This window comes from Panulirus ornatus, chromosome 46, assembly GCF_036320965.1.
Source record: "Panulirus ornatus isolate Po-2019 chromosome 46, ASM3632096v1, whole genome shotgun sequence".
Classification (NCBI taxonomy): domain Eukaryota; kingdom Metazoa; phylum Arthropoda; class Malacostraca; order Decapoda; family Palinuridae; genus Panulirus; species Panulirus ornatus.
In genome coordinates, this window is record NC_092269.1 from 30,830,183 (window position 1) to 30,857,122 (window position 26,940).

Consider the following 26,940-nt stretch of genomic DNA (forward strand, 5'->3'; position numbering starts at 1 on the left):
GCTTTCCATGGTTTACTCCAGACGCTTCACATGCCCTGATTCAATCCACTGACAGCACGTCAACCCCGGTATATCACATCGCTCCAATTCACTCTATTCCTTGCCCTCCTTTCACCCTCCTGCATGTTCAGGCCCCGATCACACAAAATCTTTTTCACTCCATCTTTCCACCTCCAATTTGGTCTCCCTCTTCTACTCGTTCCCTCCACCTCCGACACATATATCCTCTTGGTCAATCTTTCCTCACTCATTCTCTCCATGTGCCCAAACCATTTCAAAACACCCTCTTCTGCTCTCTCAACCACGCTCTTTTTATTTCCACACATCTCTCTTACCCTTACGTTACTTACTCGATCAAACCACCTCACACCACACATTGTCCTCAAACATCTCATTTCCAGCACATCCATCTTCCTGCGCACAACTCTATCCATAGCCCATGCCTCGCAACCATACAACATTGTTAGAACCACTATTCCTTCAAACATACCCATTTTTGCTTTCCGAGATAATGTTCTCGACTTCCACACATTCTTCAAGGCTCCCAGAATTTTCGCCCCCTCCCCCACCCTATGATCCACTTCCGCTTCCATGGTTCCATCCGCTGCCAGATCCACTCCCAGGTATCTAAAACACTTCACTTCCTCCAGTTTTTCTCCATTCAAACTCACCTCCCAATTGACTTGACCCTCAACCCTACTGTACCTAATAACCTTGCTCTTCTTCACATTTACTCTTAACTTTCTTCTTTCACACACTTTACCAAACTCAGTCACCAGCTTCTGCAGTTTCTCACATGAATCAGCCACCAGCGCTGTATCATCAGCGAACAACAACTGACTCACTTCCCAAGCTCTCTCATCCCCAACAGACTTCATACTTGCCCCTTTTTCCAAAAGTCTTGCATTCACCTCCCTAACAACCCCATCCATAAACAAATTAAACAACCATGGAGACATCACACACCCCTGCCGCAAACCTACATTCACTGAGAACCAATCACTTTCCTCTCTTCCTACACGTACACATGCCTTACATCCTCGATAAAAACTTTTCACTGCTTTTAACAACTTGCCTCCCACACCATATATTCTTAATACCTTCCACAGAGCATCTCTATCAACTCTATCATATGCCTTCTCCAGATCCATTAATGCTACATACATATCCATTTGCTTTTCTAAGTATTTCTCACATACATTCTTCAAAGCAAACACCTGATCCACACATCCTCTACCACTTCTGAAACCACACTGCTCTTCCCCAATCTGATGCTCTGTACATGCCTTCACCCTCTCAATCAATATCCTCCCATATAATTTACCAGGAATACTGAACAAACTTATACCTCTGTAATTTGAGCACTCACTCTTATCCCCTTTGCCTTTGTACAATGGCACTATGCACGCATTCCGCCAATCCTCAGGCACCTCACCATGAGTCATACATACATTAAATAACCTTACCAACCAGTCAACAATACAGTCACCCCCTTTTTTAATAAATTCCACTGCAATACCATCCAAACCCGCTGCCTTGCCGGCTTTCATCTTCCGCAAAGCTTTTACTACCTCTTCTCTGTTTACCAAATCATTTTCCCTAACCCTCTCACTTTGCACACCACCTCGACCAAAACACCCTATATCTGCCACTCTATCATCAAACACATTCAACAAACCTTCAAAATACTCACTCCATCTTCTTCTCACATCACCACTACTTGTTCTCACCTCCCCATTTGCGCCCTTCACTGAAGTTCGCATTTGCTCCCTTGTCTTACGCACTTTATTTACCTCCTTCCAGAACATCTTTTTATTCTCCCTAAAATTTAATAATACTCTCTCACCCCAACTCTCATTTGCCCTCTTTTTCACCTCTTGCACCTTTCTCTTGACCTCCTGTCTCTTTCTTTTATACATCTCCCACTCGATTGCATTTTTTCCCTGCAAAAATCGTCCAAATGCCTCTCTCTTCTCTTTCACTAATACTCTTACTTCTTCATCCCACCACTCACTACCCTTTCTAATCAACCCACCTCCCACTCTTCTCATGCCATAAGCATCTTTTGCGCAATCCATCACTGATTCCCTAAATACATCCCATTCCTCCCCCACTCCCCTTACTTCCATTGTTCTCACCTTTTTCCATTCTGTACTCAGTCTCTCCTGGTACTTCCTCACACAAGTCTCCTTCCCAAGCTCACTTACTCTCACCACCCTCTTCACCCCAACATTCACTCTTCTTTTCTGAAAACCCATACAAATCTTCATCTTAGCCTCCACAAGATAATGATCAGACATCCCTCCAGTTGCACCTCTCAGCACATTAACATCCAAAAGTCTCTCTTTCGCACGTCTGTCAATTAACACGTAATCCAATAACGCTCTCTGGCCATCTCTCCTACTTACATAAGTATACTTATGTATATCTCGCTTTTTAAACCAGGTATTCCCAATCATCAGTCCTTTTTCAGCACATAAATCTACAAGCTCTTCACCATTTCCATTTACAACACTGAACACCCCATGTATACCAATTATTCCCTCAACTGCCACATTACTCACCTTTGCATTCAAATCACCCATCACTATAACCCGGTCTCGTGCATCAAAACCACTAACACACTCATTCAGCTGCTCCCAAAACACTTGCCTCTCATGATCTTTCTTCTCATGCCCAGGTGCATATGCACCAATAATCACCCATCTCTCTCCATCAACTTTCAGTTTTACCCATATTAATCGAGAATTTACTTTCTTACATTCTATCACATACTCCCACAACTCCTGTTTCAGGAGTACTGCTACTCCTTCCCTTGCTCTTGTCCTCTCACTAACCCCTGACTTTACTCCCAAGACATTCCCAAACCACTCTTCCCCTTTACCCTTGAGCTTCGTTTCACTCAGAGCCAAAACATCTAGGTTCCTTTCCTCAAACATACTACCTATCTCTCCTTTTTTCACATCTTGGTTACATCCACACACATTTAGGCACCCCAATCTGAGCCTTCAAGGAGGATGAGCACTCCCCGCGTGACTCCTCCTGTTTCCCATTTTAGAAAGTTAAAAAAAAATACAATGAGGGGAGGATTTCTGGCCCCCCGCTCCCGTCCCCTCTAGTCGCTTTCTACGACACGCGAGGAATGCGTGGGAAGTATTCTTTCACCCCTATATATATATATATATATATATATATATATATATATATATATATATATATATATATATATACACATACACACACATACACATACATACGCACATATACACACACACACACATACATATATATACATATGAAAAATGTAAGAAACAATTTAGAAAACTGAAACTTCTAGCTTGAAATGAAATGAAAAATGAATGTCACATAATGGTTCAACCTCTGGCTATGGAAAAAGGAAATGTATAATTTATATATATATATATATATATATATATATATATGCTCTGTACATGCCTTCACCCTCTCAATCAATACCCTCCCATATAATTGAGGAAGAGCAGTGTGGTTTCAGAAGTGGTAGAGGATATGTGGATCAGGTGTTTGCTTTGAAGAATGTATGTGAGAAATACTTAGAAAAGCAAATGGATATGTATGTAGGATTTATGGTGGAGAAGGCATATGATAGAGTTGATAGAGATGCTCTGTGGAAGGTACTAAGAATATATGGTGTGGGAGGCAAGTTGTTAGAAGCAGTGAAAAGTTTTTATCGAGGATGTAAGGCATGTGTACGTGTAGGAAGAGAGGAAAGTGATTGGTTCTCAGTGAATGTAGGTTTGCGGCAGGGGCGTGTGATGTTTCCATGGTTGTTTAATTTGTTTATGGATGGGGTTGTTAGGGAGGTGAATGCAAGAGTTTTGGAAAGAGGGGCAAGTATGCAGTCTGTTGTGGATGAGAGAGCTTGGGAAGTGAGTCAGTTGTTGTTCGCTGATGATACAGCGCTGGTGGCCGATTCATGTGAGAAGCTGCAGAAGCTGGTGACTGAGTTTGGTAAAGTGTGTGAAAGAAGAAAGATAAGAGTAAATGTGAATAAGAGCAAGGTTATTAGGTACAGTAGGGTTGAGGGTCAAGTCAATTGGGAGGTAAGTTTGAATGGAGAAAAACTGGAGGAAGTAAAGTGTTTTAGATATCTGGGAGTGGATCTGGCGGCGGATGGAACTATGGAAGCGGAAGTGAATCATAGGGTGAGGGAGGGGGCGAAAATCCTGGGAGCCTTGAAGAATGTTTGGAAGTGGAGAACATTTTCTCGGAAAGCAAAAATGGGTATGTTTGAAGGAATAGTGGTTCCAACAATGTTGTATGGTTGCGAGGTGTGGGCTATGGATAGAATTGTGCGCAGGAGGGTGGATGTGCTGGAAATGAGATGTTTGAGGACAATATGTGGTGTGAGGTGGTTTGATCACGTAAGTAATGTAAGGGTAAGAGAGATGTGTGGTAATAAAAAGAGCGTGGTTGAGAGAGCAGAAGAGGGTGTTTTGAAATGGTTTGGGCACATGGAGAGAATGAGTGAGGAAAGATTGACCAAGAGGATATATGTGTCGGAGGTAGAGGGAACGAGGAGAAGTGGGAGACCAAATTGGAGGTGGAAAGATGGAGTGAAAAAGATTTTGAGTGATTGGGGCCTGAACATGCAGGAGGGTGAAAGGCTGACAAGGAATAGAGTGAATTGGATCAATGTGGTACACCGGGGTTGACGTGCTGTCAATGGATTGAATCAGGGCATGTGAAGCATCTGGGGTAAACCATGGAAAGTTCTGTAGGGCCTGGATGTGGAAAGGGAGCTGTGGTTTAGGGCATTATTGCATGACAGGTAGAGACTGAGTGTGAACGAATGGGGCGTTTGTTGTCTTTTCCTAGCGCTACCTCGAACACATGAGGGGGGAGGGGGATGTTATTCCATGTGTGGCAAGGTGGCGATGGGAATGAATAAAGGCAGACAGTGTGAATTGTGTGCATGTGTATATATGTATATGTCTGTGTGTGTCTATATATGTGTACATTGAGATGTATGGGTATGTATATGTGCGTGTGGATGTGTATGTATGTACCTGTGTTCGTGGGTGGGTTTGGTCATTCTTTCGTCTGTTTCCTTGCACTACCTCGCAAAAGTGGGAGACAGCAACAAAGTATAATATGAAAAATAATAATAATATTCATCACATGTGACAGATCAAAGGCAAAGGGAGAGAAAAGCAAAGAATAGTGTCAGAAGGCAAAAAATTGGAGATACCAACTGAGGCAAGAGGATGGAATGATCCTTACAAAACCACAGAGAGAGCAGGTGTTAGACTGAAAGTATTGTATACAAATGTTGATGGAACAGAAGTTGATGGGAAAGAGCTGGAATTCTAGGATCATATAAGGGAAAGTGCACTTGATGATATTGGAGTCATGGAAATAAGGAGTACTTCTTTCTTCAACCCTTTTCAATCTCTTCTTACATGATTTCCCCCTCACCTCCTTCAGACCACAGTATAAAACTTTTCTCATATGTAAATGATATCGGCATCACATCATAGCATCCAGACACTATCCAAGCAACAGCAAACATGCAACACTACATTGCACAATTAGAATACAGACTTGTTCAAAACAGATTGTCTCGACCACCACAAAAAATTTTAATTACCCTCGTGACATTTGATAAACATGAATCCAACCTGCACCTTCCCATTACCCAGAATGTTAACCACTTTCACTCAACAAAACTCCAACTATGCTGTGTATAAAATATATGTCACACAAAAGACATTCACTTCCCACACCACAAACCTCAACACAAAGGCCATTCACAAACTTAACACCTTCAGAACACTTGTTGGTACCAGACTTGGATAAACAGAAAATTCCTTGGTATCCTCTACAAATAACTGATCCACTGAAATCCTAATGTACAGCTCCCCTGCCTAATCTTCTTCCCTGTCCATATCTAATATAAGAAAGCTGCAAATCACACAACACAAAGCACTTAGAACGGTCACTGGGTGCACATATCTTGCTTAAGGTTGAAAGAAAATGCATTAATCACCTTATCATTTGCATGACAAAACCAGGCCCTTCCCATAGCCAAACAGAAATAAAAAGCTCACCCTTACTTCACACTTCAGCAACCTGTCCTAACAGATTCCTTTCCTCCAACAAACATCACTCTGACAATATCTGCAAATACTGTCATATAGCAGCTAACACTTCTGTATTATATAAAGTTCTTTAGAATTATTGCTCTTCTTTTTATCACTTACTGTATTTTCCTGAAAGATTGCAAGGATTTTTAAACTCAAACACTTCTCTATTATATAAAGTTCTTTAGAATTATTGCTCTTCTTTTTATCACTTACTGTATTTTCCTGAAAGATTGCAAGGATTTTTAAACTCATAAGTTGTTGGAAAAATGCCATATGAATTATTCCATCAAAATAAACAGATTGCCTCTAGTTCAAACTTGCCACATGTATTTACTTATCCTCCACACTTACGCATTATACCTCATATACTATCATCTGTAACAATGCACATATGAACTAAAGGGTAAAATGTCTTTCTCCAGGATGTAGTTCAGTAAATTAATTACAACCTTTACTGATTACTATAAATAGTATTGTTGACCTTTGTGCCTCTTGGCGTGACATGTCTACTCACTTTTCGCCACCATCCTTGCTGCTGAAGTAGGTCCATGTGAGGCTCAAGTCTGTTCTTGTACTCCTTCACAACTTCAAGATATTCCAGCCGCATAACAATCACCACAAAGCCTCCTATGAAGGATGTAGCAGTTAGAACAATTAGAAAGTTCAGTCCATTAGAACCTGTGAATCCTAACTCGCTGAAGCTAGAACCTTATATGGAATGACTAGTACATCTTACAAAAATAGTAGACATTTTCAAGGTTCATTTTAGTTGTACCTTGTTTCTATGTGCATATTCATCAAAAGATACACAGGATAGATTGGGTTCTCTGGGCCCCTTAGTACTGCAAGGAAACCAAAATCCATCCAATAGAGGTTATTTTGCTGTAGTGATTTTCTACCAACACTGTTTATATATTCATATCATGAGTCCTGCCCTCCTTTGTCTAGGTTTTTAAGATTATTATCTGTGATGTACACAAATGATGGTGGTAATTATAGAAAACAGCAACTTTTCACTGAAAATTAGGTTAATTGATAGCTGAGCATTTTTCTAAAAGAAATAGATTTGCTGACAAAAATTTAAGATGTGCACTAAAGATGTACACAGATGAAAAATATGTAAAAAAAAAATAATCACCCCAAATTAGATGCACCTTCCTAAAATCGACTGAAGAAAAAACAAAAAACAAACATAAAGCTAACAAAGAAATCACAAAACTGACACAAAATAAAGGTTACAACTACAAAATATATAAGAACAGACAAAAGTTGTAACAGACAAAACAATACAGAATTCCCACCTTTAGGCAACACTGACACAGAGGCAAGAAAACTATGGTAAATCTTGCATATCTTACTTGATTAACAATGGACGACTTGGGTTGAGCCCCAGGACCTATTACCCACTTCCATCCCTTCTCTTTTCCTTAATTTTTCCTCCTCATCCTCCACTCCAAAGCACCCTTCAACAAACCCCTTCCAAATCTCTCCCTCTAGTCATCAACAGTTAAGAAAGATATTCATAGATTTATGTCCAGCCAACAACTACCAAGCCCATCCTGGTTCCATTTCCATATATCAAGGGCTGAAAAGAAAAATTTGTACTCACAGTGGTCATCCTCAGTTGAGATGTATCTATCAGGTATAATGGAATGATCTTGCTTCTCTCTGAGGCTATTGTCTGGTTTATTCATCATATTTATTTTCTAATCCCATGCCATTATTATCTGTAGTCTCGCTGAGCCAAGCTTGTTGATTAAGTTGCAGATGTGACCAAAGTTAGCATGCCACACCTGACTAGTTAATACAGTTAGGGATCTCACCTGGTTTAGTGATCCTAATCATGTCATCGACACCTTGAATGGGAACATGGCCCTCACCCATGCCACCAACAATCACCACCACATCGTAAGTATCTGTTAGGATGAGGAAAAACAAGATGATTTTGAGCAAAAGTAAGCTGCCATGAAAGAGCAGGCAACTTCATGAAGTTAGTATATTTATAATACATGTGAAATCAAGATCCTACTTAAATTCTAAATTTGAAAAATAATGATGAACCGCAGATGTATTATTATGTGTTCAGGAAATGAACAGACTTGTACCAAGCATTTTCTCACCAGGAGGAACTGTGTTCTGGCCAATGCCGAGGAACTCCTGGTACTTTACAGAGTAGACACCAGTGTCTCTTAGGATGTTCATCATCCCCTCTGAAGGCTCCAGTGCATCTATATTCCTGCAGGAAAGGACATATACATCATTACTTCCCTCTCATGTCTCCCATTCCTCTGCTACACAGTTAAAATATGACAATAGATATTTATATGTGATAATTTGTTCAAAGTCAGCTGTTGAGTCTGTCCTATCCAGTTGATGACATTGTCCACCAGTTTTTTAGCTCTAAGAACTTGCACTCAAAGTGCTAATAATTTGGGAACATTTCCAGTAGAGGTGATTAATGCATCTTCTTCCATCCTTAATCAAGATCCAAGTACTTATTGTGCTCATGAGTGACAAGTAAAACCATTAGGTGAATAAATCATATAGATACCATTGAATGGCACATTTAGAGAAGTACGAATCAAGAAATTCCAATCACCTCTGCAAAAGTTTGATATACAGCATATCATTCTACATAGATGTCACCATTCTTATGCCAGAATATACCAATGACTACCAATTCCTTGCCAGATAACTTCAGCAATTACCAATCTCCTGTGAGAGTACAGAGTACATAAACGACCATCATTCCCATGCTGGATGACATCATTGACCACCATTCCCAATGCAGATAACATCGATAACATCAGAAACATTTTGCATTGCATTGAATTTGTATGATATACAAGATGGCTTATGTTTTTATGCCTAAAAATTATTTTCATTTTGCCTGTAAAAATGATTGTATAAGGCAGCAATGATGGCAGCCCAGTTTTCTCCCTTTCGCTCAGTGATGCAGTTTGAAAATTACTGGAGAGATTCTTTTCTCTTGATGAAAAATGGTTAATTCACTGGCTGTTAGTATCTTTCATGTTTTAAAGAAATTATTTGTATACTGACCAGTCTTTTAATGGGAAACTCAACTCCTGCTAACTTGCACTGGATGAAAACCATGTTGGCCAAGAATTTTTGCATCCTCTGTGTAATGTGAGATTTTTATAGTGTTTTATTATGTTTCATTATGCAAAAAGGAAAAGCCAGTTGATTACGAATTTCCAGTACCAGCAACCAAAGTGCTTGGACTAAGTCAGAATGAAATCTATTTTTGTTTAATTACCGAGACTTTTGATGGGTCATACCCTCCTTATGGGGACTTGTTTGGGTTATATCCACCTCAAGGGAACTTTTGCAGGTCTCCTCCATTTCAAAGGGATTTGTGCAAGTCACAAACACCTTAGGGAGACTTGCAACTACTCACACCCTCCACATGGGGACTTGCAATAGGTCATACTCACACAAAGCCCCTCTTGTGTAGTTCAAGGCCGACCTTCCCTGTGCCAGCGGCAATATCAAGGACCCGCACCTTCTGACGACGCTCCTCAGGCACCAGCCTGGCTACCTCTTCTGCTCCCATCAGTGGCCCATTGTATGTCCCCAAACACATCATCTGGGGTGAAAGAAAAAGAAATGTTCGTTGAAGGAGTTTGAGATCGGCACTTTCTTAAGAAGTAACATTTTTATGTCCAGTACTCCAGCACCTGACAAAAGTTTTTGTGAAAACCAGGCCTTAAGTGAAATATGAAAAGGGCTAAGTAGACAGAAAAGTGATGGGGAAAGAGAGAAAATAAAGTCACATTTAAGGAAGAAGTGGAAAACCTACCTTTGTTTCAAAGAGGCAGGTTGTAGCTGTTAGGGATGACATGAGAAGGTGAAGCTTAGCAGAGTAGGAAAAGAGACATCTTATTGGTATGGATGGTTGAATTATTAACAAAATGAAAATTTTGAATTTTGGTCTAAAGAAATCTTGGCTGGCACTCACAACGATAACTTCTCTCATTGTGATCACTGTTAATTTGAGTCAGTAGGAAAAAATGAATAACTACCAGATGACAATATACATTGAAAGGGTTAATCAAGAATTAGAGGAACTCTAGTAATAGCCCTTCATGAAAACCCTCTTACAAAATTTACCTTCTAGCATTATATAGAAAATGCACCCCACATTGAAATTCCTGTAAAGAGCAAATTAAAAGGAGACGTGGACTGACCTTATCATAGTTCCTGGACCAGTTGGAATAGTTGCCGATAACCTGTGAGGGTTCCAGGCCAGGGGTGAAGCATTTTGCATTCTCCTTATATACCGTTTGGTATTCCTGGGCCACACCTTCCATCTGTAACACATGAGGCAAGCAGTAAAGTGTGGGGCACAGACAAGGCACTCATCTTAAGCAGTTCCCAAATGGAGCTCCTTAGGAATTTATTCTTTCCCCCACTATCTTCAACCTGTTCCTCAATGATCTACCTAACTAAAGTACAGACCAGGTAATCTGGTTGAGCTTGTGACTCAAGGTCTTCTGTGCCTTTAAGGAACAAAATAGTGCCAGCTCAGGACAGTGAAGACACACACCTGTAAGTCATGGATAAGAGTAAAACAGTACAGACCCTGGTATGTAAATAACATGCAGGGTTAAATGGAAAATAATAGATACTACCAGATGAATGTCCTTGTCTATTCACTCCTGTGGAGGGCAGTGCCTTCAGAGGTATAACCACTTGTCCCTGCCATTTTTCCTCTTTATATCTTCCATATCACTGACACAACCTTCATGACCCATACTAGCATATATGACTAAAAGTATATCACCCTTGCCTCCAGCAATTTCTCTCTTGCCAAGGAAATAATGAATTATTGGCAGTCGTGTATGGTGCTTATTTGTCATGCATTTGGGAATACCCTTCATATGTCTACAGAAAGAACACAGGATTATCTGTGTGTGTGTGTGTGTGTATATATATACACAGGTATAAGTTTGTTGAGTATTCCTGGTAAATTATATGGGAGGGTATTGATTGAGAGGGTGAAGGCATGTACAGAGCATCAGATTGGGGAAGAGCAGTGTGATTTCAGAAGTGGTAGAGGATGTGTGGATCAGGTGTTTGCTTTGAAGAATGTATGTGAGAAATACTTAGAAAAGCAATTGGATTTGTATGTAGCATTTATGGATCTGGAGAAGGCATATGATAGAGATGATAGAGATGCTCTGTGGAAGGTATTAAGAATATATGGTGTGGGAGGCAAGTTGTTAGAAGCAGTGAAAAGTTTTTATCGAGGATGTAAGGCATGTGTACGTGTAGGAAGAGAGGAAAGTGATTGGTTCTCGGTGAATGTAGGTTTGCAGCAGGGGTGTGTGATGTCTCCATGGTTGTTTAATTTGTTTATGGATGGGGTTGTTAGGGAGGTGAATGCAAGAGTTTTGGAAAGAGGGGCAAGTATGCAGTCTGTTGTGGATGAGAGAGCTTGGGAAGTGAGTCAGTTGTTGTTCGCTGATGATACAGCGCTGGTGGCTGATTCATGCGAGAAACTGCAGAAGCTAGTGACTGAGTTTGGTAAAGTATGCGAAAGAAGAAAGTTGAGAGTAAATGTGAATAAGAGTAAGGTTATTAGGTACAGTAGGGTTAAGGGTCAAGTAAATTGGGATAGGGGAGCAAGAATACTTCCCACGTATTCCCTGCGTGTCGTAGAAGGCGACTAAAAGGGGAGGGAGCGGGGGGCTGGAAATCCTCCCCTCTCGTTTTTTTTTTAATTTTCCAAAAGAAGGAACAGAGAATTGGGCCAGGTGGGGGTGGTCCCTCAAAGGCTCAGTCCTCTGTTCTTAACGCTACCTCGCTGATGCGGGAAGTGGCGAGTAGTTTGAAAGAAAAGAAAAGAAGTTTGAATGGAGAAAAACTGGAGGAAGTAAAGTGTTTTAGATATCTGGGAGTGGATCTGGCAGCAGTTGGAACCATGGAAGCGGAAGTGAATCATAGGGTGGGGGAGGGGGCGAAAATTCTGGGAGCCTTGAAGAATGTGTGGAAGTCGAAAACGTTATCTCGGAAAGCAAAAATGGGTATGTTTGAAGGAATAGTGGTTCCAACAATGTTGTATGGTTGCGAGGCATGGGCTATGGATAGAGTTGTGCGCAGGAGGGTGGATGTGCTGGAAATGAGATGTTTAAGGACAATATGTGGTGTGAGGTGGTTTGATTGAGTAAGTAATAATAGGGTAAGAGAGATGTGTAGGAATAAAAAGAGTGTGGTTGAGGGAGCAGAAGAGGGTGTATTGAAATGGTTTAGTCACATGGAGAGATTGAGTGAGGAAAGATTGACCAAGAGGATATATGTGTCAGAGGTGGAGGGAACGAGAAGTGGGAGACCAAATTGGAGGTGGAAGGAAGGAGTGATAAAGATTTTGAGTGATTGGGGCCTGAACATGCAGGAGGGTGAAAGGCATGCAAGGAATAGAGTGAATTGGAACATTGTGGTATACCGGGGTCGACGTGCTGTCAATGGATTGAACCAGGGCATGTGAAGCATCTGGGGTAAACCATGGAAAGTTCTGTAGGGCCTGGATGTGGAAAGGGAGCTGTGTTTCGGTGCATTATTACATGACAGGTAGAGACTGAGTGTGAATGAATGGGGCCTTTGTTGTCTTCTCCTAGTGCTACCTCGCACACATGAGGGGGAGGGTGTTGTTATTCCATGTGTGGCAGAGTGGCGATGGGAATGAATAAAGGCAGACAGTATTAATTATGTACATGGATATATATGTATATGTCTGTGTGTGTATATATATGTATACATTGAGATGTATAGGTATGTATATGTGCTGTGTGTGGACGTGCATGTATATACATGTGTATGTGGGTGGGTTGGGCCTTTCTTTCGTCTGTTTCCTTGCGCTACCTCGCTAACGCAGGAGACAGCGACAAAGCAAAATAAGAAAATGAAATATATATATATATATATATATATATATATATATATATATATATATATATATATATATATATATATATAGTTGTAGTTGTTAGAAGCAGTGAAAAGTTTTTACCAAGGATGTAAGGCATGTGTACGTGTAGGAAGAGAGGAAAGTGATTGGTTCTCAGTGAATGTAGGTTTGCAGCAGGGGTGTGTGATGTCTCCATGGTTGTTTAATTTGTTTATGGATGGGGTTGTTAGGGAGGTGAATGCAAGAGTTTTGGAAAGAGGGGAAAGTATGAAGTCTGTTGGGGATGAGAGAGCTTGGGAAGTGAGTCAGTTGTTGTTCACTGATGATACGGCACTGGTGGCTGATTCATGTGAGAAACTGCAGAAGCTGGTGACTGAGTTTGGTAAAGTGTGTGAAAGAAGAAAGTTTAGAGTAAATGTGAATAAGAGCAAGGTTATTAGGTACAGTAGGGTTGAGGGTCAAGTCAATTGGGAGGTAAGTTTGAATGGAGAAAAACTGGAGGAAGTAAAGTGTTTTAGATATCTGGGAGTGGATCTGGCAGCGGATGGAACCATGGAAGTGGAAGTGGATCATAGAGTGGGTGAGGGGGCGAAAATTCTGGGAGCCTTGAAGAATGTGTGGAAGTCTAGAACGTTATCTCGGAAAGCAAAAATGGGTATGTTTGAAGGAATAGTGGTTCCAACAATGTTGTATGGTTGCGAGGCGTGGGCTATGGATAGAGTTGTGCGCAGGAGGATGGATGTGCTGGAAATGAGATGTTTGAGGACAATGTGTGGTGTGAGGTGGTTTGATCGAGTGAGTAACGTAAGGGTAAGAGAGATGTGTGGAAATAAAAAGAGCGTGGTTGAGAGAGCAGAAGAGGGTGTTTTGAAGTGGTTTGGGCACATGGAGAGGATGAGTGAGGAAAGATTGACCAAGAGGATATATGTGTCGGAGGTGGAGGGAACAAGGAGAAGAGGGAGACCAAATTGGAGGTGGAAAGATGGAGTGAAAAAGATTTTGTGTGATCGGGGCCTGAACATGCAGGGGGGTGAAAGGAGGGCAAGGAATAGAGTGAATTGGAGCGATGTGGTATACCGGGGTTGACGTGCTGTCAGTGGATTGAATCAAGGCATGTGAAGCGTCTGGGGTAAGCCATGGAAAGCTGTGTAGGTATGTATATTTGCGTGTGTGGATGTATGTCTATACATGTGTATGGGGGGGGTTGGGCCATTTCTTTCGTCTGTTTCCTTGCGCTACCTCGCAAACGCGGGAGACAGCGACAAAGTATAAAAAAAAAAAAAAAAAAAAAAAAAAAAAAATATATATATAGGGGATAAGGGAGAAAGAATACTTCCTATGCATTCCTCACGTGTTGTAGAAGGCGACCAAAGGGGATGGAAGTGGAGGACTGGAAACCCATCCCTCCTTGTATTTTAACTTTCTAAAAGGGGAAACAGAAGAAGAGTCATGCGGGGAGTGCTTATCCTCCAAGAAGGCTCAGATTGGGGTGTATGTGGGTGTAACCAAGATGAGAAAAAAGGAGAGATAGGTGGTGTGTTTGAGGAAAGGAACCTGGATGTTTTGGCTCTGAGTGAAACGAAGCTCAAGGGTAAAGGGGAAGAGTGGTTTGGGAATGTCTTGGGAGTAAAGTCAGGGGTTAGTGAGAGGACAAGAGCAAGGGAAGGAGTAGCACTACTCCTGAAACATAAGTAGTGGGAGTATGTGATAGAGTGTAAGAAATTAAACTCTAGATTGATATGGGTAACACTGAAAGTGGATGGAGAGAGATGGGTGATTATTAGTGCATATGCACCTGGGCATGAGATGAAAGATCATGAGAGGCAAGTGTTTTGGGAACAGCTGAGTGAATGTGTTAGTAGTTTTGATGCACGAGACCAGGTTATAGTGATGGGTGATTTGAATGCAAAGGTGAGTAATGTGGCAGTTGAGGGAATAATTGGTGTACATGGGGTGTTCAGTGTTGTAAATGGAAATGGTGAAGAGCTTGTAGATTTATGTGCTGAAAAAGGACTGGTGATTGGGAATACCTGGTTTAAAAAGAGAGATATGCATAAGTATACATATGTAAGTAGGAGAGATGGCCAGAGAGCGTTATTGGATTACAAGTTAATTGATAGGTGCGCGAAAGAGAGACTTTTGGATGGGATGTTAATGTGCTGAGAGGTGCAACTGGAGGGATGTCTGATCATTATCTTGTGGAGGCGAAGGTGAAGATTTGTAGAGGTTTTCAGAGAAGAAGAGAGAATGTTGGGGTGAAGAGAGTGGTGAGAGTAAGTGAGTTAGGAAGACTTTTGTGAGGAAGTACCAGGAGAGACTGAGTACAGCATGGAAAAAGGTGAGAACAAAGGACGTAAGGGGAGTGGGGGAGGAATGGGATGTATTTAGGGAAGCAGTGATGGCTTGCGCAAAAGATGCTTGTGGCATGAGAAGCGTGGGAGGTGGGCAGATTAGAAAGGGTAGTGAGTGGTGGGATGAAGAACTAAGATTATTAGTGAAAGAGAAGAGAGTGGCATTTGGACAATTGTAGAATGTGTTTGATGATAGAGTGGCAGATATAGGGTGCTTTGGTCGAGGTGGTGTGCAAAGTGAGAGGGTTAGGGAGAATGATTTGGTAAACAGAGAAGAGGTAGTAAAAGCTTTGCGGAAGATGAAAGCCGGCAAGGCAGCGGGTTTGGATGGTATTGCAGTGGAATTCATTAAAAAAAGGGGGTGACTGTATTGTTGACTGGTTGGTAGGGTTATTCAGTGTATATAAGACTCATGGTGAGGTGCCTGAGGATTGGCGGAATGCTTGCATAGTGCCATTGTACAAAGGCAAAGGGGATAAAAGTGAGTGCTCAAATTACAGATGTATAAGTTTGTTGAGTATTCCTGGGAAATTATATGGGAGGGTATTGATTGAGAGGGTGAAGGCATGTACAGAGCATCAGATTGGGGAAGAGCAGTGTGGTTTCAGAAGTGGTAGAGGATGTGTGGATCAGGTTTTTGCTTTGAAGAATGTATGTGAGAAATACTTAGAAAAGCAAATGCAGCATTTATGGATCTGGAGAAGGCATATGATAGAGTTAATAGAGATGCTCTGTGGAAGGTATTAAGAATATATGGTGTGGGAGGCAAGTTGTTAGAAGCAGTGAAAAGCTCATATTGAGGATGTAAGGCATGTGTACGTGTAGGAAGAGAGGAAAGTGATTGGTTCTCAGTGAATGTTGGTTTGTGGGAGCACATCCACCCTCCTCTTCACAACTCTATGGCCCATGCCTCGCAACCTTATACCATTGTTGGAACCACTATTCCTTCAAACATACCCATTTTTGCTTTCCAAGATAACGTTCTCGACTTCCACACATTCTTCAACGCTCCCAGAACTTTCGCCCCCTCCCCCACCCATGATCCACTTCCACTTCCATGGTTCCATCCGCTGCCAAATCCACTCCCAGATATCTAAAACACTTCACTTCCACCAGTTTTTCTCCATTCAAACTTACCTCCCAAGTGACTTGTCCCACAACCCTACTGTACCTAATAACCTTGCTCTTATTCACATTTACTCTCAGCTTTTTTCTTTCACACACTTTACCAAACTCAGTCACCAGCTTCTGCAGTTTCTCACCCGAATCAGCCACCAGCGCTGTATCATCAGTGAACAACAACTGACTCACTTCCCAAGCTCTCTCATCCACAACAGACTGCATACTTGCCCCTCTTTCCAAAACTCTTGCATTCACTTCCCTAACAACCCCATCCATAAACAAATTAAACAACCATGGAGACATCACACACTCCTGCCGCAAACCAACATTCACTGAGAATCAATCACTTTCCTCTCTTCCTACACGTACACATGCCTTACATCCTCGATAAAAACTTTTCACTGCTTCTAACAACTTGCCTCCTACACCATATATTCTTAATACCTTCCACAGAGCATCTGTATCAACTCTATCATATGCCTTCTCCAGATCCATAAATGCTACATACAAATCCAATTGCTTTTCTGAGTATTTCTCACATACATTCTTCAAAGCAAACACCTGATCCACACATCCTCTACCACTTCTGAAACCATACTGCTCTTCCCCAATCTGATGCTCTGTACATGCCTTCACCCTCTCAATCAATACCCTCCCATATAATTTCCCAGGAACACGCAACACATTTATACCTCTGTAATTTGAGCACTCACTTTCATCCCCTTTGCCTTTGTACAATGTCACTATGCAAGCATTCCACCAATATTCAGGCACCGCACCATGAGTTATACATACATTAAATGACCTTACCAACCAATCTACAATACAGTCACCCCCTTTTTTAATAAATTCCATTGCAATACCATCGAAACCCGCTGCCTTTCCGGATCTCATCTTCCGCAAAGTTTTTACTACCTCTTCTCTGTTTACCAAATCATTCTCCCAAACCCTCTCACTTTGCACACCACCTCGACCAAAACACCCTATATCTGCCACTCTATCATCAAACACATTCAACAAACCTTCAAAATACTCACTCCATCTCCTTCTCACATCACCACTACTTGTTATCACCTCCCCATTAGCCCCCTTCCCTGATGTTCCCATTTGTTCCCTTGTCTTACGCACTTTATTTACCTCGTTCCAAAACATCTTTTTATTCTCCCTATAATCTAATGATACTCTTTCACCCCAACTCTCTTTTGCCCTCTTTTTCACCTCTTGCACCCTTCTCTTGACCTCCTGCCTCTTTCTTTTATACATTTCCCAGTCATTTGCATTATTTTCCTGCAAAAATCATCCAAATATATATATATATATATATATATATATATATATATATATATATATATATATATATATATATATATTGGGCAGTAAGTTTGAATGGAGAAAAACTGGAGGAAGTAAAGTGTTTTAGATATCTGGGAGTGGATCTGGCAGCGGATGGAACCATGGAAGCGGAAGTGGATCATAGGGTGGGGGAGGGGGCAAAAATCCTGGGAGCCTTGAAGAATGTGTGGAAGTCGAGAACATTATCTCGGAAAGCAAAAATGGGTATGTTTGAAGGAATAGTGGTTCCAACAATGTTGTATGGTTGCGAGGCGTGGGCTATGGATAGAGTTGTGCGCAGGAGGATGGATGTGCTGGAAATGAGATGTTTGAGGACAATGTATGGTGTGAGGTGGTTTGATCGAGTAAGTAATGTAAGGGTAAGAGAGATGTGTGGAAATAAAAAGAGTGTGGTTGAGAGAGCAGAAGAGGGTGTTTTGAAATGGTTTGGGCACATGGAGAGAATGAGTGAGGAAAGATTGACCAAGAGGAGGTGGAGGGAACGAGGAGAAGTGGGAGACCAAATTGGAGGTGGAAAGATGGTGTGAAAAAGATTTTGTGTGATCGGGGCCTGAACATGCAGGAGGGTGAAAGGAGGGCAAGGAATAGAGTGAATTGGATCGATGTGGTATACCGGGGTTGAAGTGCTGTCAGTGGATTGAGTCAGGGCATGTGAAGCGTCTGGGGTAAACCATAGAAAGATGTGTAGGTATGTATATTTGCGTGTGTGGATGTATGTATATACATGTGTATGGGGGTGGGTTGGGCCATTTCTTTCGTCTGTTTCCTTGCGCTACCTCGCAAACGCGGGAGACAGCGACAAAGCAAAAAATATATATATATATATATATATATATATATATATATATATATATATATATATATATATTTTTTTTTTTTTTTTTTTTTTATACTTTGTCGCTGTCTCCCGCGTTTGCGAGGTAGCGCAAGGAAACAGACGAAAGAAATGGCCCAACCCCCCCCCCCCATACACATGTACATACACACGTCCACACACGCAAATATACATACCTACACAGCCTTCCATGGTTTACCCCAGACGCTTCACATGCCTTGCTTCAATCCACTGACAGCACGTCAACCCCTGTATACCACATGACTCCAATTCACTCTATTTCTTGCCCTCCTTTCACCCTCCTGCATGTTCAGGCCCCGATCACACAAAATCCTTTTCACTCCATCTTTCCACCTCCAATTTGGTCTCCCTCTTCTCCTCGTTCCCTCCACCTCCGACACATATATCCTCTTGGTCAATCTCTCCTCACTCATTCTCTCCATGTGCCCAAACCATTTCAAAACACCCTCTTCTGCTCTCTCAACCACGCTCTTTTTATTTCCACACATCTCTCTTACCCTTACGTTACTTACTCGATCAAACCACCTCACACCACACATTGTCCTCAAACATCTCATTTCCAGCACATCCATCCTCCTGCGCACATCTCTATCCATAGCCCACGCCTCGCAACCATACAACATTGTTGGAACCACTATTCCCTCAAACATACCCATTTTTGCTTTCCGAGATAATGTTCTCGACTTCCACACATTTTTCAAGGCTCCCAAAATTTTCGCCCCCTCCCCCACCCTATGATCCACTTCCGCTTCCATGGTTCCATCCGCTGACAGATCCACTCCCAGATATCTAAAACACTTCACTTCCTCCAGTTTTTCTCCATTCAAACTCACCTCCCAATTGACTATATATATTGACTATATATATATATATATATATATATATATATATATATATACATTTCAACGTATACATACATATACATACACAGACATATACATATGTGCATATTTACATAATTATACTTGCTGCCTTCATCCTTCCTCGTCGCCACCCCACCACACTTGAAACAGCATCCCCCTTCCCCTTGCGTGCATGAGGTAGCAATAGGAAAAGACAACAAAGATAATATTCGTTCACACTCAGTCTTTAACTGTCATGTGTATTGTACCGAAACCACAGCTCCCTTTCCATATCCAGGTCCCACAAAATTTTGCATCATTTACCCCAGACGCTTCACATGCCCTGGTTCAATCCATTGACGGCATGTCCACCCTGGTATACCACATCGTTCCAATTCCCTCTATTCCTTGCATGCCTTTCACCCTCCTGTATGTTCGGGCCCCAATTGCTCAAAATCTTTTTCACTCTATCCTTCCACCTCCAATTTGGTCTCCCACTTCTCCTCATTCCCTCCACCTCTGACACATATATCTTCTTTGTCAATCTTTCCTCACTCATTCTCTCCATGTAATGAAACCATTTCAATACACCATCTACTGCTATCTCAACCACACTCTTTATGTTACCACACATCTCTCTTACCCTTTCATTACTTAATCAAACCACTCTCACCACATATTGCCTAAAAACATTTCATTTCCAACACATCCACCCTCCTCCGCACAAACTTATCTATAGCCCATGCCTTGCAACCATATAACATACCTTCAAACATACCCATTTTTGCTCCGAGATAATGTTCTCGCCTCCCACAAATTTTTCAACGCTCCCAAAACCTTCGCCCCATCCCCCACCCTGTAACTCACTTCTGCTTCCATTGTTCCATCCACTGCCATCCACTCCCAGATATGTAAAACACTTCACTTCCTCCAGTTTTTCTCCATTCAAACTTACCTCCCATTTAACTTGTCCCTCAAACTTACTGAACATAATAACCTTGCTCTTATTCACATTTACTCTCGGCTTTCTTCTTTCATACACTTTACCAAACTCAGTCACCAGCTTCTACAGTTTCTCACACGAATCAGCCACCAGTGCTGTATCATCAGCGAACAACTACTGACTCACTTCCCAAGCTCTCTCATCCACAACAGACTGCATACTTGCCCCTCTCTCCAAAACTCTTGCATTCACCTCCCTAACAACCCCATCCATAAACAAATTAAACAACCATGGAGATATCACGCACCCCTGGCGCAAACCAACATTCACTGAGAACCAATCACTTTCCTCTCTTCCTACACGTACACAGGCCTTACATCCTTGATACAAACTTTTCACTGCTTCTAACAACTTGCCTCACACACCATATACTCTTAATACCTTCCACAGAGCATCTCGATCAACTCTATCATATGCCTTCTCCAGATCCATAAATGCTACATACAAATCCAATTGCTTCTGTAATTCTCACATACATTCTTCAAAGCAAACACCTGATCCACACATCCTCTACCACTTCTGAAACCATACTGCTCTTCCCCAATCTGATGCTCTGTACATGCCTTCACCCTCTCAATCAATACCCTCCCATATAATTTCCCAGGAACACGCAACACATTTATACCTCTGTAATTTGAGCACTCACTTTCATCCCCTTTGCCTTTGTACAATGTCACTATGCAAGCATTCCACCAATATTCAGGCACCGCACCATGAGTTATACATACATTAAATGACCTTACCAACCAATCTACAATACAGTCACCCCCTTTTTTAATAAATTCCATTGCAATACCATCGAAACCCGCTGCCTTTCCGGATCTCATCTTCCGCAAAGTTTTTACTACCTCTTCTCTGTTTACCAAATCATTCTCCCAAACCCTCTCACTTTGCACACCACCTCGACCAAAACACCCTATATCTGCCACTCTATCATCAAACACATTCAACAAACCTTCAAAATACTCACTCCATCTCCTTCTCACATCACCACTACTTGTTATCACCTCCCCATTAGCCCCCTTCCCTGATGTTCCCATTTGTTCCCTTGTCTTACGCACTTTATTTACCTCGTTCCAAAACATCTTTTTATTCTCCCTATAATCTAATGATACTCTTTCACCCCAACTCTCTTTTGCCCTCTTTTTCACCTCTTGCACCCTTCTCTTGACCTCCTGCCTCTTTCTTTTATACATTTCCCAGTCATTTGCATTATTTTCCTGCAAAAATCATCCAAATATATATATATATATATATATATATATATATATATAATATATATATATATATATATATATATATATATATATTGGGCAGTAAGTTTGAATGGAGAAAAACTGGAGGAAGTAAAGTGTTTTAGATATCTGGGAGTGGATCTGGCAGCGGATGGAACCATGGAAGCGGAAGTGGATCATAGGTGGGGAGGGGGCAAAAATCCTGGGAGCCTTGAAGAATGTGTGGAAGTCGAGAACATTATCTCGGAAAGCAAAAATGGTATGTTTGAAGGAATAGTGGTTCCAACAATGTTGTATGGTTGCGAGGCGTGGGCTATGGATAGAGTTGTGCGCAGGAGGATGGATGTGCTGGAAATGAGATGTTTGAGGACAATGTATGGTGTGAGGTGGTTTGATCGAGTAAGTAATGTAAGGGTAAGAGAGATGTGTGGAAATAAAAAGAGTGTGGTTGAGAGAGCAGAAGAGGGTGTTTTGAAATGGTTTGGCACATGGAGAGAATGAGTGAGGAAAGATTGACCAAGAGGAGGTGGAGGGAACGAGGAGAAGTGGAGACCAAATTGGAGGTGGAAAGATGTGTGAAAAAGATTTTGTGTGATCGGGGCCTGAACATGCAGGAGGGTGAAAGGAGGGCAAGGAATAGAGTGAATTGGATCGATGTGGTATACCGGGTTGAAGTGCTGTCAGTGGATTGAGTCAGGGCATGTGAAGCGTCTGGGGTAAACCATAGAAAGATGTGTAGGTATGTATATTTGCGTGTGTGGATGTATGTATATACATGTGTATGGGGTGGGTTGGGCCATTTCTTTCGTCTGTTTCCTTGCGCTACCTCGCAAACGCGGGAGACAGCGACAAAGCAAAAAATATATAATATATATAATATATATATATATATATATATATATATATATATATATATTTTTTTTTTTTTTTTTTTTTTTATACTTTGTCGCTGTCTCCCCGCGTTTGCGAGGTAGCGCAAGGAAACAGACGAAAGAAATGGCCCAACCCCCCCCCCCCATACACATGTACATACACACGTCCACACACGCAAATATACATACCTACACAGCCTTCCATGGTTTACCCCAGACGCTTCACATGCCTTGCTTCAATCCACTGACAGCACGTCAACCCCTGTATACCACATGACTCCAATTCACTCTATTTCTTGCCCTCCTTTCACCCTCCTGCATGTTCAGGCCCCGATCACACAAAATCTTTTTCACTCCATCTTTCCACCTCCAATTTGGTCTCCCTCTTCTCCTTGTTCCCTCCACCTCCGACACATATATCCTCTTGGTCAATCTTTCCTCACTCATCCTCTCCATGTGCCCAAACCACTTCAAAACACCCTCTTCTGCTCTCTCAACCACGCTCTTTTTCACATCTCTCTTACCCTTACGTTACTCACTCGATCAAACCACCTCACACCACACATTGTCCTCAAACTTCTCATTTCCAGCACATCCATCCTCCTGCGCACATCTCTATCCATAGCCCACGCCTCGCAACCATACAACATTGTTGGAACCACTATTCCTTCAAACATACCCATTTTTGCTTTCCGAGATAATGTTCTCGACTTCCACACATTTTCAAGGCTCCCAGAATTTTCGCCCCCTCCCCCACCCTATGATCCACTTCCGCTTCCATGGTTCCATCCGCTGACAGATCCACTCCCAGATATCTAAAACACTTCACTTCCTCCAGTTTTTCTCCATTCAAACTCACCTCCCAATTGACTATATATATTGACTATATATATATATATATATATAATATATATATATATATACATTTCAACGTATACATACATATACATACACAGACATATACATATGTGCATATTTACATAATTATACTTGCTGCCTTCATCCTTCCTCGTCGCCACCCCACCACACTTGAAACAGCATCCCCCTTCCCCTTGCGTGCATGAGGTAGCAATAGGAAAAGACAACAAAGATAATATTCGTTCACACTCAGTCTCTAACTGTCATGTGTATTGTACCGAAACCACAGCTCCCTTTCCATATCCAGGTCCCACAAAATTTTGCATCATTTACCCCAGACGCTTCACATGCCCTGGTTCAATCCATTGACGGCATGTCCACCCTGGTATACCACATCGTTCCAATTCCCTCTATTCCTTGCATGCCTTTCACCCTCCTGTATGTTCGGGCCCCAATTGCTCAAAATCTTTTTCACTCTATCCTTCCACCTCCAATTTGGTCTCCCACTTCTCCTCATTCCCTCCACCTCTGACACATATATCTTCTTTGTCAATCTTTCCTCACTCATTCTCTCCATGTAACGAAACCATTTCAATACACCATCTACTGCTATCTCAACCACACTCTTTATGTTACCACACATCTCTCTTACCCTTTCATTACTTAATCAAACCACTCTCACCACATATTGCCTAAAAACATTTCATTTCCAACACATCCACCCTCCTCCGCACAAACTTATCTATAGCCCATGCCTTGCAACCATATAACATACCTTCAAACATACCCATTTTTGCTCCGAGATAATGTTCTCGCCTCCCACAAATTTTTCAACGCTCCCAAAACCTTCGCCCCATCCCCCACCCTGTAACTCACTTCTGCTTCCATTGTTCCATCCACTGCCATCCGCTCCCAGATATGTAAAACACTTCACTTCCTCCAGTTTTTCTCCATTCAAACTTACCTCCCATTTAACTTGTCCCTCAAACTTACTGAACATAATAACCTTGCTCTTATTCACATTTACTCTCGGCTTTCTTCTTTCATACACTTTACCAAACTCAGTCACCAGCTTCTACAGTTTCTCACACGAATCAGCCACCAGTGCTGTATCATCAGCGAACAACTACTGACTCACTTCCCAAGCTCTTTCATCCACAACAGACTGCATACTTGCCCCTCTCTCCAAAACTCTTGCATTCACCTCCCTAACAACCCCATCCATAAACAAATTAAACAACCATGGAGATATCACGCACCCCTGGCGCAAACCAACATTCACTGAGAACCAATCACTTTCCTCTCTTCCTACACGTACACAGGCCTTACATCCTTGATACAAACTTTTCACTGCTTCTAACAACTTGCCTCACACACCATATACTCTTAATACCTTCCACAGAGCATCTCGATCAACTATATCATATGCCTTCTCCAGATCCATAAATGCTACATACAAATGCATCTGTTTTTCCAAGTATATCTCACATACACTGTTCTTTCCCAATCTGATGCTCTTTTATTAGGTAGGGAAGAAAGAATTTTACGTCCATATTTCCTGCCTGTTGTTGAAGGCGGCTAAAGGGGGTCGGAGTGGGAGGCTGGAAACCCTCCCCTTGTTGTATTAAAGTTTCTAAAAGAGGGAACAGAAGGAACCAGGCGGGGAGTGCTTATCCTCCTTGAAAGCTCAGACTGGGGTGTCTGAATGTGTGTGGAATTAACCAGGATGAGAAGAGAGGAGAGATTGGTAATATGCCTTAGGAACGAAACCTGGATGTTCTGCTCTGAGTGAAACAAAGTTCAAGGGTAAAAGGGAAGAATGGTTTGGAAATGTTTTTGAAGCAATGTCAGGGGTTGATGAAGGGACAAGAAATAAGGAAGGAGTAGCAATACTCCTGAAGCAAGAATTGTTGGAGTGTGTGACGTAGTGTAAGGAAGTAGATTCTAGATTGATGTGAATAACATTGAAAATGGATGGGTAGGGATGGATGATTATTGGTGCTTATACTCCTTGCCATGAGAAGATAGATCATAAGAGGCAAGTGTTTTGGGAGCAGCTGAATGAGTGTGTCATCAGTTTCAGCGCACGAGAACAGGCGTTAATGATGGATGATTTAAATGCAAGGGTAAGTAATGCGGCAGTTGAGGGTATGTTAAGGCCTGTCTACACGAGCGGGCCTGATCGGCGGGTTAGCCCGTTAACGGGCAAATTCTGGCGGGCCTGCCCGTGAATGTTGTCCTCACGACCGAAGTGATGAACAGCCGGGCCTGCCCGACGATGTTGCCAGTAGCGGGTGGAGTGCGGTACGAGAACCATGGTGCCTTGCATTGCCAAGAAAAAGATTTTGTGCTCTATGATAATAGCTTTGTGTCTCAAGAAGAAAAGGATATGGTGTAAAGATTGGTTAAAGAAAAGAAGTATGTTTGGAAGCACTGCACAATACTTCATGAACTACAAAGTAGTGAGGAACACGACTTCAGAAATTACCTGAGGATGAGTGTAAGCACTCTTTACTTCCTGTTATCAAAGGTGGAGCCATACATAGTGAAGAAAGACACAGTTATGAGAAACAGCATTACAGCAGAAGCTCGTCTGGAAGCAACTCTGCGATTTTTAGCAAGTGGATCTACTTATTCGGAGTTGCAGTACAGTACACGCATATCAAAACAAAGCTTGTCCCGCATTACGATCAAGGTCAATCAAAGTACTAGTAAGTGCTTTAGACCAAAAAATTGTTGGTGGCTCACTAGAGTTATCCTGGGCTGCCATCGTTAAATGTTCACTGTGCTACAATGCCGTGGGAAGGCCCGCTGTGGGTTTACGAAATTATCTTGCGTCTGGCAGGGTAGAAACTCCAGCTACCGGGCACCAGCTCAGTGATTTCGCTCGGCGGGCTTTCGGGCAATTTGATCGTTTGCCTGTCAAATATGCCCGTTAACGGGCAAGCCCGCCGATCAGGCCCGCTCGTGTAGACAGGCCTTTAGGGGCGCATGATGCATTCAGTGTTATGAATGGAAACAGTGAAGAGGTTGTGGAGCTGTGTGCTGAAAAATGACTGTTGATTGGGAATATCTGGTCTAAAAACAGAGAGATATGCACAATTATACTTATGTGACTAGTAGAGGCTGGTCAACGGACATTATTAGATTCCATTTGGATTGACAGGTGTGTAAGAGAGAGACTTTTGGATGTAAATTTGCTGAGAGAGGCAGCTGGTGGGATGTCTGATCGTTATCTTGTGGAGGCGAGAGAGATTTGTAAGGTTTTACAGGGAGAAGAGAGTGGTGAGAGTAAATGAGCTTGAAAAGGAGACTTGTCTGAAAAAGTACCAGGAGAGATTGAGTGTAAAATTGTAAAAGGTAAGAGCAAATGAAGCGAGGAGAGTTGGTGAGGA

The 26,940-nt window shown here is 42.0% G+C and overlaps 2 protein-coding genes across 2 annotated transcripts in view; one reads left to right on the plus strand and one right to left on the minus strand.

Moving 5' to 3' along the window:
• LOC139763185 (NEDD8-conjugating enzyme UBE2F-like) overlaps positions 1-26,940 on the plus strand; it is a 169,064-nt gene that overhangs the window by 67,950 nt on the left and 74,174 nt on the right. The gene's annotated exons all lie outside the window — the stretch shown is intronic.
• LOC139763184 (methyltransferase-like protein 27) overlaps positions 1-26,940 on the minus strand; it is a 97,260-nt gene that overhangs the window by 26,140 nt on the left and 44,180 nt on the right. The window contains exons 2-6 of the mRNA XM_071688908.1: positions 10,334-10,456; positions 9,581-9,732; positions 8,246-8,361; positions 7,949-8,041; positions 6,640-6,752 (exon numbers count right to left, since the gene is read on the minus strand). Coding sequence (XP_071545009.1) covers positions 6,640-6,752; positions 7,949-8,041; positions 8,246-8,361; positions 9,581-9,732; positions 10,334-10,456 — 597 coding nt within the window. The remainder of the gene's footprint in view (positions 1-6,639; positions 6,753-7,948; positions 8,042-8,245; positions 8,362-9,580; positions 9,733-10,333; positions 10,457-26,940) is intronic.